The 14,058-nt window shown below is 34.4% G+C and overlaps 2 protein-coding genes across 5 annotated transcripts; one reads left to right on the top strand and one right to left on the bottom strand.

Moving 5' to 3' along the window:
• Positions 1 to 4,202: 4,202 nt before the first annotated feature.
• Positions 4,203 to 13,057, top strand: LOC110791090 (protein-S-isoprenylcysteine O-methyltransferase A). Of its 4 annotated transcripts, XR_008932482.1 has the most exons (4): positions 4,203 to 4,383; positions 5,480 to 6,314; positions 10,087 to 10,183; positions 10,510 to 13,057. XR_008932482.1 is itself a non-coding variant. In XM_021995846.2 (2 exons), the coding sequence occupies exon 2, from the start codon at positions 5,658 to 5,660 to the stop codon at positions 6,249 to 6,251; it is 594 nt and encodes a 197-aa protein (XP_021851538.1). In that variant the 5' UTR covers positions 4,203 to 4,383; positions 5,480 to 5,657; the 3' UTR covers positions 6,252 to 6,531. The 4 variants fall into 4 exon arrangements, 1 of the variants encoding a protein (XP_021851538.1); XR_002534006.2 differs by lacking the exon at positions 10,087 to 10,183; XR_008932481.1 differs by lacking the exon at positions 10,087 to 10,183 and having other exon boundaries at positions 10,415 to 13,057.
• Positions 8,070 to 9,246, bottom strand: LOC110791092 (uncharacterized). Its single transcript, XM_056843075.1, has 2 exons — positions 8,713 to 9,246; positions 8,070 to 8,546 (listed from the first exon to the last, which is right to left on the bottom strand). Exons 1-2 carry the CDS (start codon positions 9,012 to 9,014, stop codon positions 8,477 to 8,479), a joined length of 372 nt encoding a protein of 123 aa, XP_056699053.1. The 5' UTR covers positions 9,015 to 9,246; the 3' UTR covers positions 8,070 to 8,476.
• Positions 13,058 to 14,058: the final 1,001 nt, after the last annotated feature.

Below are 14,058 nucleotides of genomic sequence, written 5' to 3'. Positions count from 1 at the left end.
AACTTAATAATCTTTTTAGATTCTTAACTTCAAAAAAAAAAGAGTACAAGAAAACTAAATATATTTTTCAATAAATCATTAGGCATTAGTTGATGCTTATGAGACTTATGACATCATGTTTATTCATGGTTGTTCTAATTCTTTAATTATTATTTTTTTCCAAAATAGTCAATAGAAAATAAAAAGTCACATAAAAGTTTAGTTGTTGTAAACTTCATGTTAACATTCATTTATAAATTAATGTTAAGAGATATACCACAAATGGTTGTTGGTTAAGATGGTAATGAGAGTTATCCTCCACACTTGAGGTCTGGAGTTCAAACCTCATTGTACGTATTGATTTTTGGTTGTCCATGATATGACATATCATTTGGTGAGTGGATGATGTGGCGCAAAGGGAAAAGTACTATGTGCCACATGGACATTTTTCTCAACGCCTTTTAATATATTAGTATAGATATTAATTTTTCTCATTTATTTTTATTATTTTAATTAATAATAATTTTTCTTTGCTATCTATCTATCTATTACTATATGCTAAAAGACACACCAGGAATGACACGTGTCATTTTCTGGTGCGTACTTAATTATTTTTTTAATAATAAATATGTCTAATTAAAGATTTTGTATATTTCCTATTTTTTTCCCTTTAATTTCCTTCTGTGTAGAATTAAAGATTCTGTATATTTTCTTTTTTTTTCCCCTTAATTTCCTTCTGCGTAGAATATTATAAATTATATGTATCACAAAAATATTATGATTTTATGTGTTATAGAAAAAAAACTAAAGTAATATGAGAATACTGATTTGAACAAACAATATATGGTGAGCATGGAAATAATTTGGCATTACTGTTAATACTGGTTTGAAATATATATGTTGAGTATGGAAATAATATGATAATACTGAGATGAAAAATTTATGTTGAGCATAGAAATAATAATTTTTGTATGCTATTAATTATTTTTTCCTCCTTTAGTACAATCTGCCATTTAAAAAATTTAAATCAAATTTAAAAGATCTTTTTATTTTTATTTTTTCCCATTTAATAAAGTCATGTGATACAATCGGCCAAGGGGTGCTAGATCCAAATTTTGAATGCCGGTTACGAGTTCATCTTATCTATCTATATTTTATTATCTATCTATTACTATATACTAAAATAGACACCGGGAATGACACGTGTCACTTCCTGGCTGGTGTGATTTTTTTCCGCCAAAACCTTCTTTCCCTTTTTGTATAAAGCAATAAATCTGATACTTTGACTAAATTTGCATATCTTTTCCACAAATAAATCAAAATATTTTGCATATATCTATTTTCTCTAATTAACTTCATATTTCTTTTACTCTTTTAATAAAAGAATTATGTTAATTAGCATTCATTATTACTAACCTTCCTTGACCCCAACAAAATTTTCCTTTTTATTCGATTTATTTATTTACATAAGTAAAAGAATACATAGTACATATTATTTTACGGAGCTGAAAAAATTATTTTCTTAAAACTGATCGAATACCTATTCATCGTATAATACCTATAATATTTTATTTTTTTAATACATGCAATGTTATCTACATTCATAGGTGATAGAATTTTCCCTCAAAACAAAACAGTAAATAAAATTGTAAACTTTTTTATTTATAAGGAGCTAATGACATTGTTTCTAAATTTAACGGTATCTCTTAAACTGTTTTTTTTTTTTTTTAATATGGGAAAGTCGTGCATTCTAAACTAGAATACACAACATTTTTAACTTTTTCATCAATCTTTTTGTTCAAGAAAATATATTTTTACATGACTATTATTATTCCGTACTTGATTCTTGCCTCATGTAATTTCACTATAAATTATGGGACTCACTTACTTTGAAAAGACATTGATGGCAAACTATGATGAACTTTAATTATTAACTGTGAATATTTTTTTTACTATACTACTACTCCAGTTTCAAAATGATCTTATAAGAAATTAGGCTATGTACTATTAACCTTATCATATTAATTTCAGGAAAAATAAGTTTAGATAAGTTCAATTTAGTCGAGATAAGTTCAAAACAAAATAAGGGTTTGACAAGTACAATGAATAACTAAAATAAGTTTGTATAAGTTTTATAAGAGGTAGCAATCAGGTAGTTCGATCATTTTACTAATGGGTTATTTATATAAATATATAAGAATATATATTTGTAACTCGGGAAAATTCTGAATGGTTTTGTTCGGGTGAGAAGACTTTTCGATTTGAGTATAAGTTAAAATATGTCCATTTGAATCAATTCAATTTCAGAACAATAAAAAATTTGGGAGCAAGTTTTTGTGGGAGACAAATAAAATTATTTTTGTTATATTTGATTTTTTATAGGTCAATTCTACATAGCCACTTTCGTTATTAGAACTTATAACACTATAATGGAACCTATAGGACCTTATTTGAGCTTATTGAACTTATAAGACCCTAATGGACCTAGCTTATTTAATTTGAACTTATAGGGCCTTATTTAATTTATGTGACCTAATTGGACTTTATCTAAACTTATCTGACCTTATTAGACATTAAACTATATGACTTATGTTCTTTGTGTAATCATGTTCATTCAATCTCACATGTCAAAAATTTATATCTATTTTACTCCATTAGTTTTTTTTTTGTAAAATGTGGTTAATAAGTAAAAGAATTTAGTATCATCCGTGCAATGCACGGGTCCTAAACTAGTTTTAGAAGAAATTACAATATATATCACATTATCATTGACATTGATTGTTATTCCTGAATTTTATTTAGGCTGATTTTGTAATAACCTTAAAGTAGAAAAAGAGTAATAAATAAGTATTTCTACTTATTTTTATCTTATGCATCACTGACATAAGTCAAAATGCTACTCTCTCCGTCTCTTTTTGTTTTTTACGTTTGATGTTTTTCACGCGATTTAACGACTATTTAATGTGCATTGAGATTCCTCTATTTTTTTATTTAAACAAGAAAAATTACGTTTATTTATAATGTTTTCACTCTTATCAAAAATCTGACATTGGGAAAATGAGAAATATTTAATGTCCAATGGATTTAATTGGTTAAAATAATATTTGGGCACAAATTTTGATAGAATATTAATGCATTATGTGACAATATAAAAGGAAATGTAAAGAACAAAATGAAACACCCAAAATAGAATACGTAAAAAACAAAAAGAGACGGAGGGAGTAGTTGAGTTTAAAAAAGGAAACATTTATTTAGAAACAGGCCTCCTAATATACTTTCTTTCTTGTCTTTATTTATTTATTTTATTTTTTTTTTAAATATTGAGAAATAGAAAGAGTATGCAACTTCAGGTTTGTAATAGAGCATAACCTAGAGGTGAGAATAATAAGCATAAGAGCAAGATTAGCGCTAGTCCGAGCTAAGATTTCCACATCAGCTTTTTATTTATTTTCAATTTCTCGGATTCTTGTTGAGACCATTTCAGACTTACTTAATTTTTTCACTTCACCCCTCGTACTCATTCAAGAATTCTCAAACTTTTTTTTAAAAAAAAAAAAAAAAAACTAACAAAGAATGATTGTTTAAACGTCTTAAGTAGAGTCTTGATATTCCAAGACTCTTGCTCAGACTTATGTCACACTCTCCCACTTAAATGGAAGGTCTTAGGTTAATACTCAATAAAACTATTGCTCAGACTATTGCTCGTACTAACGCTAATCTTGCTCTAATACTCAAACCTTGTGCATGTTAAAAGAGCATTTCCGAGTTAATCTCATTGATTGGAAAATTGGCATTTCCGTAAATAATTGATGATTTTATTACGAAAATGCCATTAAATGTGGGATAAAATACAGTAACATGTCATCAAATGTGGACCACATGTACGGTCATTATTGTATTTTCATAACACATCAACAACTATATAATATACAGTCAATATCTCACAATATACAATAAACTTCTACAACTATAAATAGACAGTCAATCACTTACCAATAAATAATATTGCATTTTAGTAATTCATCAACAATCATAAAATATACAGTCAACGACAAGTGGTATACAATCAATACCGAGTAATATGCAGTCAATAACTACAAATATACAGTCAATACCTATAAATACACAATCAACACTTAACATTATACCACCTATAATTTTCGGGCAAAATATTTACGAAAATGTCATTTAATTGGAAAGTTTTGGAAAGTTTTTCCATTCACGGACATTAACTCGGAATTTCTCATGTTAAAAAAAACACCCTGAGACATTTTTGTTGCCGGTCACGCTGAGTCAGTCCGGATCGGTGATAGACTCAGCAAGATGACTCATTTGCACTCGGTAATTTGACCCAGCTGCTCTCGCTGGTTCATCCTTTGCTAAATCCACACTCTCACTCTTCAGGTTTCTTTCACCAACTATTATTTCTTTCAATTTTGTCGATTTTTTGTTTTCTTTGAACATTCATGAAACTAATATAATCTGGAATTAATTGTCTGATTCATTGTGATGCTTCACTATTTGCAATTATTTTGTTTTTCTGTATTGGGTTTTCCTTAATCTGGGTACTTAGATTGAAGATTGTATGAATTAATGAGTTATTTTTCGTTAAAAGTTTATTGAATTGCTGAAAGAATGGGACTTTAAGAATCAGCGGGCTTCTTAGTTGAAATTTGATCCATGTTTTGGGTCAACTGGGGAATTAAACCCGTCTTTATGGATAATTTTCCATTTGGGTTCTTTTGATTTTTGTTGGGGGATTGTTGATGTAGGAAGAGATTGTTCAGGAAATAATGTGTTAAATGGGGTGGAATGGAAATGAGGAAATCTGATACAATGAAAAGAATTTTTCTCATGTTTGATAGTGGTTTCATGAATCATCATTCGGCTTTCGTGACCGGCAATCTCGTGTTGGCATTGGAGATATTGGTGTTGCATACTGTATATATTTATAAGCTAGCATAAGGTTGTTAGGAAAATGTGATTGAAGGTTCTATGGGATGAAGGACTTTGAACCACCAGTAGTTTTGCTTGCTTTTTTCGGTTTGGGACTCCTTCATCCTGCAACCCAAGAAGCATGAATAGCCAGAAGGGAGAAGTCAAGGAAAGTAGGATGACATTGTATAAAGAAGGAGAATAGAGAGCTGAGGTAGAATTAGTCAGACTGATAAGGATCCGTATCATTTACGGATATAGATTGATTCCAAGAGGACCTGTTTGTGTCATGTAGTAGGTTTCTGATGGTTTACATTACATCCTATGCATAGCCTTTTCCTGTAAAGCAAATGTTTACTATGTGACGCTGGATACTGGGTTTCAATGGCTTATCGTTGTGATGTAACTTGCTGGTGGTTGTGTACTCTTGAACTTTTGCGGGATGCTTTTATATCCACATACCACATGATTGATGCCTCCACATGCATGCCTAACCTTTGATGAACTTTGGAATCTATTGGACTCGGGTTGGTATCCTAACGAGGATCACTCTTTTGTTATTCAGGTATGATCTGGGCATGAGATGCAGACCCAGCTTTCAGTCTTTACGTGAGAGTTCTGCCAATATGTCCCAGATCTGAGACAAGTAGTCAAGTCAAATTGCAAAAGCATTGACATGGCTTAATGAGTAGTTCTGATAAGGCCTGTCATTGGCGATTGTTACTTCACCATCTTTTCGGAAAATGAGCGAACTCTTCAGTGACACTTCGTGCAGACAACTATCTCAATTTATTGTTGCTATAATTTTTTTTCATGTTTCGGAGTATATTCTAGCCGTCTGTAGTCAAGGGAGATCAAATGTGACTCTGAAATCTCTTTTGATCAGCAAAAATTATGTTGTGGCAATGATATGCTCGTTGCTTGAGTACTGGCTTGAAATCACCTTTTTTCCCGGATTGAAAGAGTATTGGTGGGTAAGCAACTCAGGCCTTTTCATGGTTGTCTTTGGAGAAACGATACGGAAAGTGGCAATGGTAACAGCTGGTCATGCTTTCACACATTTGATTAAAACCCATCATGAGGAGCAACACAGACTAATAACTCACGGAATTTATGGATTTGTGAGGCATCCAGGTTATTGCGGCTTTTTCATCTGGTCAGTTGGCACTCAGATTATGCTGTTGAATCCCATTTGTACCCTAGCATTTGCTGTGGTTGTTTGGAAGTTCTTTGCTGGACGCATACCATATGAAGAATTTTTCTTGAGACAGTTTTTTGATGATGAATATGAAGAGTATGCTCAAAGGGTCCCGTCTGGTGTACCATTTGTGAAGTGAAGATCTTTCCTTGTCTATCATTCATGCTTTCATCAGTCATTGACAGGATTTTCTTAGAAGCAGGTTAGCAGTTCTCCAACCCTACTGAGTACTACAAGGATTTGCTTAGAATGCACAGTTACTGAAATTCTGTTTTGTTTACATGGTGTAGCATGTTGAGCACATGTATTATGACTTAAAATTTTGCATTTCTAGATTTTTTGTTGGGTGATTTCCAAGTACTTTTACTGGCGTGGTGGTTAAAGGTTGACATGAAAAAACTTTTATGCTTTCTTTCCAACTGCTTATAGGTTTAAGAAGTGTAGCTCTTTATACTTGTTTTACCCTTGCATTAATACCATGGTGTAAAAACTAGCCCGAGTTAACTCGTATCGCCCGAGTTAACAAGGTTTTGGAGGCTGGCGATACGAGATATCCCGAGTTGTAAAGGTGTTTTTAAAAACGGCGATATCTCGGCCGGTTCAACCGATTCGAACGAATTTTGTCCGCGTTAAACGTTATTAACCTCACATCTACTCGGTTTTCAGCCGAATTCCCCATGTTTTCGACAAAAAGAAAGGGAAAAAGGAAAGAAATGGAGAAACTCCACTGAAATATAGTAGAGAACTCCATTTTCAAATCTAAAACAAGAGAGAAAAGAGAAGGTAGACAAAGAAATTCATTTTAGGTCATGTGTACGGTTTAGGGGAGGGGACTAGAGTAGGTAGTGAGTGGGGCTGACATGGGGATTCTATTTCAAATTTCCAATTCCTACGCAACAACCGCGACACGGTCCGCGACAAACGCATCATTTCCGCGACCGAGACTCCGCGACCGATCCCACGACCGTGACCGATACCGCATTTTTTATCTATGATTAATAACCACAGTATATGTACAAAACAAGATGTAGGGCAGAATTAACGAATTTAGTGACAATTTACACATGAAGTTTTGGTATGGCTTATATTTGTAATCGTACCTGCACATGTACTCCTATTAACACTTTTCTAAGCATTGAACGATAACAAAAATTAGTGAAGTGAAGCACATTTTTTGAAGTGGGTGTGGATGCATGACATGCATCATAGATGTTCACTTGAGACCTCTCATTTACTGCTCCAATAGACAAACTCCACACAATTCCCTTGATCTTATAGAAAACGATTGTGGACTTCACTCTTTGTCACTTTAAAGAAGAAAATGCACTGAATTAGGTATCTCCTTGCAATGGCATGAATGTTTTGCATTTATGCTGACAAAACATTTGAGTTTTGGGAAAGGAATAGGTCTAGGGTTTTGAGTTCTTAAACTGGCTTCTGAGCTTCTGAACTTCTAATCTGACATAAAAAAGAAAAAAAAAAATCTGACTTGAATTAAGTAATAATAAGGTCATGAAATAAAGTGAAGCAAACATTGATAAATTGATAAGCCTAAAAAAGATAAAATAACACTGTCGGAATTTGGTATTTATTCATGTAGACCTTGATTTATTTTCTAAATTTTAGGTATAAACAAAAGTGTTTAAAAAGTTTATTAATAAAAATCATACTCGTATGACATTTTGAAGTTGATATGGTTTGACCACAAAAGTCATAGACTCATATCTATCCTATTAGTTTTAGGAGTTGGCACAGTGAAACTCTTTGGAGAATTGGAGCTATGAAAGTACGGTGCATCAATTTCTAAAACCTGAAGAAGATGAAGTAACCAAACTCATCAGTTTTACGATGCTTTGAAATGGGAACCCAACCAACTTAGACCAATTTTTGGTGCTATGCAATGAGAAACAGCCAAAACTTTAACCAATTTGTACAAGGACAAGAAGGTGAGCGAAGATGAAAGGAAAAGGGAAGTTGTTTAACATAAAAACTGATATTCAGGAAATTAATAGTACAATTATTATCATCGAACAGAGGAACAGTAAGAAAATAACAAAAATGAAGAGTACATGGGGATCAAATCCAAATAGGAACCTATTAAGTTACTTTAGCAGAAATAATCAGGAGAAAGGCAAGTCTTAAATACTTTGTGCACGTCGTAAACTATGCATATCTGGATATTTTGTGCGCTTCATAAAATGAGTTGCTGATGTGAGTCACAATTCATGTCAGTTATATAGTTTATGAAGTAGACAAACTTTTCCAGGCGGGTCGGAGAGAGTACAGGTTCCGCTGTTACAGAACTACAGAGGTGTGAGCATGTGGGTGCCTCAGGCACAGGCCAGAAGGAGCACATGCTACTGGTTATGGCAGATAGCTTCTCTTCCCTTGACTTTTTAAGCTTTGCGGATGATCATGGCTTTGACTGATTGGTCTGAAGTGATAGACAAAAGTACAGAGAAATATTTAACATAGACTATATGAGTTGTTCTGAAATAGGTAAACTGAAATTCAGAAAATCTTGATGAAAATGAGGATATTGTCATATCCCCATCAAAGATGACGTGGCCTTAACCTCTTAACATCTCAAATAATGATACCTGCAGATAGGAGGAGGAGGAGGAGGGGGAGTTGGTGGAGATGGTGGTGAGAAATAAACGTGTACTGCATGGTTAGGTGCTGGTGGTCTGCGGACTGGTGGTCTCCGCCGTCTGCCAAGAGTCTTAAGCACCCTCGTGGGTCGTCTTGGGAGGGTCTCTGCCACTGCTTGGTGAACTAACCCACTTGGTTGAGAGTGTATTAATTGGTCGTTTGAAATCTCGAGGTATTGGGACTTGGATGTCAAGGCTATAGTGGCTAGCATGGTTAGTAATAGCAGACTTGCCACATTTTTGAACCCCATTAATTTCAACCCACAACTCTAAGAAGAAACCAGAACTTATTAGCAGAAACAGAGTTGGTAGAAAATTGTAGTAGGTTTGTGAGGGTATTATATAACGGAGTTAAGGAGTTTGGTTAAGACAAGCTACCAAATTGATCTAGTTTTCCATTTTACAAATTATAATACTATTGATAATGTCATCGTACGGATTTCTACCCACTTGATTTATATTTCATTAAGCAAGAGACGTAAGTCAGTTCCAACATTTAGATTTATTTTAATAGATTTGACTCCTAAACTTCCGCCAATCACCATCTCCAAGTGAGACAGAGAATTAATAAATACGGAGTATTCCTCTTAGAAAGAGGAAGAATAAATCAAAGCGAACACATGAAAACCGGAGGGCTGAAGTCTTTGAATTGGAAAGAGGGGGTGAGGGGGTAAACTATCTTTAAAAAATGTGCCAGTGGAAAGTGGAAATCCACATGAGAATTACAGCTGTATTTTTACTTCTCCTCTTCTTTTGTTCTGATCTAAGTCTTTGACTTTTTCCAATGCAAAATTTCCAACTTTTTTATATAAAAAAAGAGAACTTCACTCCTTTTCTTTTTCCCTTTTAATGACAGTATAAACTGGAGTATTGATTTATTTTTTATTATTTTGCCGTGTCTCCGTACCCGTGTCTAAAATTAGGTCAAGCTCCATGTGTCTTGAAATTCTAGTTTTGCTGGGTTCGACCCTTGGATCTATACCCATGTCCGACACGCGTACCCGAGTCTGAGTAACATAGATTGAAAAGTAACGTTATGGTATATGTAATTTGGTCAAGCAGTAATAATAGGACCAAAACAGGAACACAGAAAGTTAGGAAATTCATACAACAACAACAACAACAACAACAACAAAGCCTTAGTCCCAAAATGACGGAAAAATTAATACAAGGAAAATAAATAAATGTAAAAGCCTATTAACCCCGATATAGATGGCTTCACTGCACCTGCATTCCTCCACCCCCCTCATAAACTTTCTTTTGCTTATGGAGCAATTGTCTAGTCTGATAGTGGGTGTTCTGGTGTTTTGCCGATAATTCTAGGTGAAGGTGGTGGGTCGAGTATATTTTGTGGCTGAGGGATTAGAATTGATGCCATTAAAGCTAGCAACACTGCCAACAGGAAACACATAACACACTGGTAAGCTAACAATTACCAGCGATAGATAAATCTAGGTTGGTTTTATAAAGGCCTAGCCACCAAGAAACAGTTACTAGAACACCGAATTTTAACTTGATTAAAGATAATTCACCCTCAAGCTAATAAATCTCATAACACACACAGACACACAAGATGTGATTTTCACAAAAACACTCAAAATACTTTATGCGTAGCTCTGATAAGGCTCACGAAAAGTGGCGATGGTAACAGCTGGTCATGCTTTCACACATCTGATTAAAATCCATCACGAGGAGTAACACAGACTATAATAACTCACGAAATTTATGGCGTGGTGAGGCATCCAGGTTAATTGCGGCTTACATTTGGTCAGTTGGCACTCAGATTATGCTGTTGAATTCCATTTGTACCCTAGCATTTGCGGTGGTTGTTTGGAAGTTCTTTTCTGGACGCATACCATATGAAGAATTTTCTTAAGAGAGTTTTTTTATGACAAGTATGAAGAATATGCTCAAAGGGTCCCGTCTGGTGTAACATTCGTGAAGTAAAGACCCTTCCGTGTCTGTCATGCATGTTTTCATCAGTGGCCAACAGGATTTGCTTAAAAGCAGGTTAGTAGTTCTCCAATATTACCTGAGTACTAAAGCTTAATGCTTAGTTGCTGAAATTTTCTTTTGTTTCCATGGTGTAGCATTTGAGCACATGTATTTTGAGTTTAATTTTGGCATTTCTAGTTGTAATGGGTGAATGCCAAGTATGTTTTACTGGTTTGGTAGATAAAGGATGCCATGGACACACTTTTATGCTTTCTTTCTAGCTGCTTAAAGCTTCGGGAGATACCGCTGTTTGTACTTAATTGCACCCTGAAAATAATACACACAGAATATGTTCAAAATCAATGAAATTTATACTTGAATGTCGGGTGTGGCTTATGTAAAATCAAAACCTTACCTGAAAATTTACTCTCGTGTGTTTTTCTTTATGTTCATTACTCGTACCAATTTTCCAAACAGCGTTGAATGGTAGCAAAAACTAATGAAGAAAAGAACATTTTTTTAAGCGTGGATGCATCATAGATATTTGCATTTGACATTACAATTTCCAATAAATAATATAAGTCCACACAACCTGCTGTGATCTCGTACCAAACAACTAGTGTGACATTAGCAATATGAGTGGTGGATTTCACCCTTTGTCACTTTAAAGAAGACGAAAAGAAGTTGCACTGAATTATGTATTTCCTGGCAATGCCATGAATCCCTTGATTTATGCTGACCAAACATTTGGGTCTTTGGAAGGAGTAGGAATCGGGACCTGAGTTGTAAAACTGGCTTCTGAATGAGAGTGCATTATTTAGGGATTAGGCTATGTTTAGTTCATCTAGTATTTAATTACTGATCCTTGGTAAGCCTACATGTAAAAAGATAAATAATATTATCCAAAAATATACTCAAAACAAACTCATTCTAGATTTATCTCAATACATGTATACATAGATTTCTTTCTAATTTTTAGGTTGTGATCAACGATAATGTCTAACAAAAAAAAAGAAAAAAGAATTGATATTGATAAGGTTTGACCACAGAAGTCATACCTAGCCTATTATTTTTGAGAGTTGGGACAGTGAAAGTCTTTGGAGCTCTGAAAGTATTGCAGATCAATTTCTGAAACCTGTAGAAAATGAAGTAATCAAATTCATAAGATTTACCGTGCTTTGAAATGGGAAACCAACCAACCTAGATCAAGTTATGGTGCTGTATAATGCAAAACAACCAAAAATAAAACCATTTTATACAAAGACAAGAAGTTTAGCAAAGAAGAATGGAAAGGGAAGTTTAACATTAAAAACTGATGCTCAGGAATGAAGAATACATGGGGATCTTATCCAAATAGGATTACATATGAAGTTACTTGGGCAGAAATAATCAGGAGAAAGGCAAGCCTTAAATATAAACTATATAGGTCTGGATATATTGTCCACTTGATAAACTGAGTTGCTGATGTGAGTTGTAGTTTATGAGTAGACTAACTTTTCCAGACTGATCTGAGAGAGTACAGGCTCCCCCGTTACAGAGTTGCATGCATGTGTGTCCCTCAGGCACAGGCCAGAACGAGCATGTGCTACTAGTTATGGCTGATAGCTTCTCTTCCATTAACTTTATAAGCGTTGAGGATGGTCATGTCTTTTAATGATATCGGGTAAAAAGTGATTGACAAAAGTACAAGGGATATGTAACTTAAGAAAATGAGTTATTCTGAAATAGATAAACTGGATTTCAGAAAATGTTGGAGAAAACGAGGATATGGTTCCCATTAAGATGATGATGACATAACATCCCAACTAATGCCACCCGTAGATGGGAGGAGGAGGAGGAGGAGTTGGTTCTGATGTCGGTGATATCTGAGCTTTTGCTGGAGCTGGTATAGGGGCTGGTGGTCTGCGTACTGGTGGTTTTCGCCGTCTGCGAAGAGTCTGAAGTACCCTTGTGGGTCGTCTGGGAAGTGTCTCTGATACTTCTTGGTGAACTAACCCACTTGGTTGAGAGTGTATTAGTCGGCCGTTTAAAATCTCGAGGTACTGGGACTTGGAAGTCAAGGCTATAGTAGCTAGCATGGCCACTAACAGCAGACTTGCCACGTTTTTGAATCCCATTAGTTTCAACACACAACTCTAAGAAGAAACCAGAACTTGTGAGCAGAAACAGAGTTGGTAGAAATTATGGTAGGTTTGTGAGGGTATTATATTATGGAGTTAAGGAGTTTGATTAAGTTAAGCTAGTACTATTAATTTTTCCTGATCTTTATTTAATTAATAATGTCATTGTACGGTTTTGTACCCACTTGATTTATAATTTACTCGTAATAACTAATAAGCAAGAGACGCAAACTTGGTCAGTTCCAGTATTTGGATATATTTTAATAGGTTTGACTCCTAAATTTCTGTTAATCACCATGTCTAAGTGAGACGGCTAATTAAAAAAATTCCTCCAAGAAAGGGAAAGAATAGTACGCTGTAGCATAACACCGAAGTTAACACATAAAAAGTAATGGTGTACAGGTACATGTAACTTCATCATGCAGTATAAATAGGACCAAAATAGGAACAGAAAAGCCTATTAACCCTGATATAGATCAAAAGATGCTGCACTAAGGCTGGTGGTGGGGTTCTAGTGTTATGCCGATAATTCTTGGTGGAGCATGACCCTAGGTGAAGGTGGTGGACGGGACATACTTTGTGACTGAGGGATTACAGTCGATGCCATAAAGCTAGCAACACTTCCAATAGGAAACACACCACATATTGGATCCCCATTTCCATCCCCGAAATTTGGAGAAAAATGGAAAGAATTTTAGGTAAAACAAATCGAGCTGTGAACTGCGAGTGTTTGTTATATCTAACTTATCTAAGAAACTGGGAAGGATCTTATTCCATGGTCTAACTTTATTAGTTTTCCATTAAAAATTGCATAGATAGTATCATAGATCTGTTCCCCGTGTACGTAATATATGTTATTGTTCTGGCTCTAACTTAACTGTAAGTTAAACTCTTAATCAGTGCCTGATCACGAAAGATAGAAGTATTTACCTTATTTTGGGCTGTCTGTTTCAAAGTTACATAGAACTACTAGTATGAAGTTGAAAGAGTAATTTACTCTTTCAAATAAGGGTACACATCCCATTACTCTGCACAGTAACATATGGGGAAAAACAAAAAGAAGAAAAAACGTAGCAATCATGATTCCATGAAGAATGATTAGAGTAAAATGACCAAATGAATAGATATATACTAAGTGTGTACTGTGTAGGAAACAAACTGATTTACCGAAGAACAAGTTTGAAGTTTCTATATTTAGGCCATTAAGACTAGCATTGCAACGTAGCTACATGCACACGAA

This window comes from Spinacia oleracea, chromosome 4 (genome assembly GCF_020520425.1).
Source record: "Spinacia oleracea cultivar Varoflay chromosome 4, BTI_SOV_V1, whole genome shotgun sequence".
In the NCBI taxonomy this organism is placed as follows: Eukaryota; Viridiplantae; Streptophyta; class Magnoliopsida; order Caryophyllales; family Amaranthaceae; genus Spinacia; species Spinacia oleracea.
The sequence above is the reverse complement of the archived record's forward strand: the minus strand, read 5'-3'. Positions and strand labels throughout refer to the sequence as shown.

What these genes read in the sequence shown, in the direction of transcription:
- LOC110791090 (XM_021995846.2), top strand. Translation starts at nt 5,658, where the DNA reads ATGAGCGAACTCTTCAGTGACACTTCGTGCAGACAACTATCTCAATTT.
- LOC110791092 (XM_056843075.1), bottom strand. Translation starts at nt 9,014, where the DNA reads ATGGGGTTCAAAAATGTGGCAAGTCTGCTATTACTAACCATGCTAGCC. An exon ending in CCTCCTCCTCCTATCTGCAG is followed by an intron (nt 8,547 to 8,712) that starts GTATCATTATTT and finishes CTATCACTTCAG; the next exon opens with ACCAATCAGTCAAAGCCATG.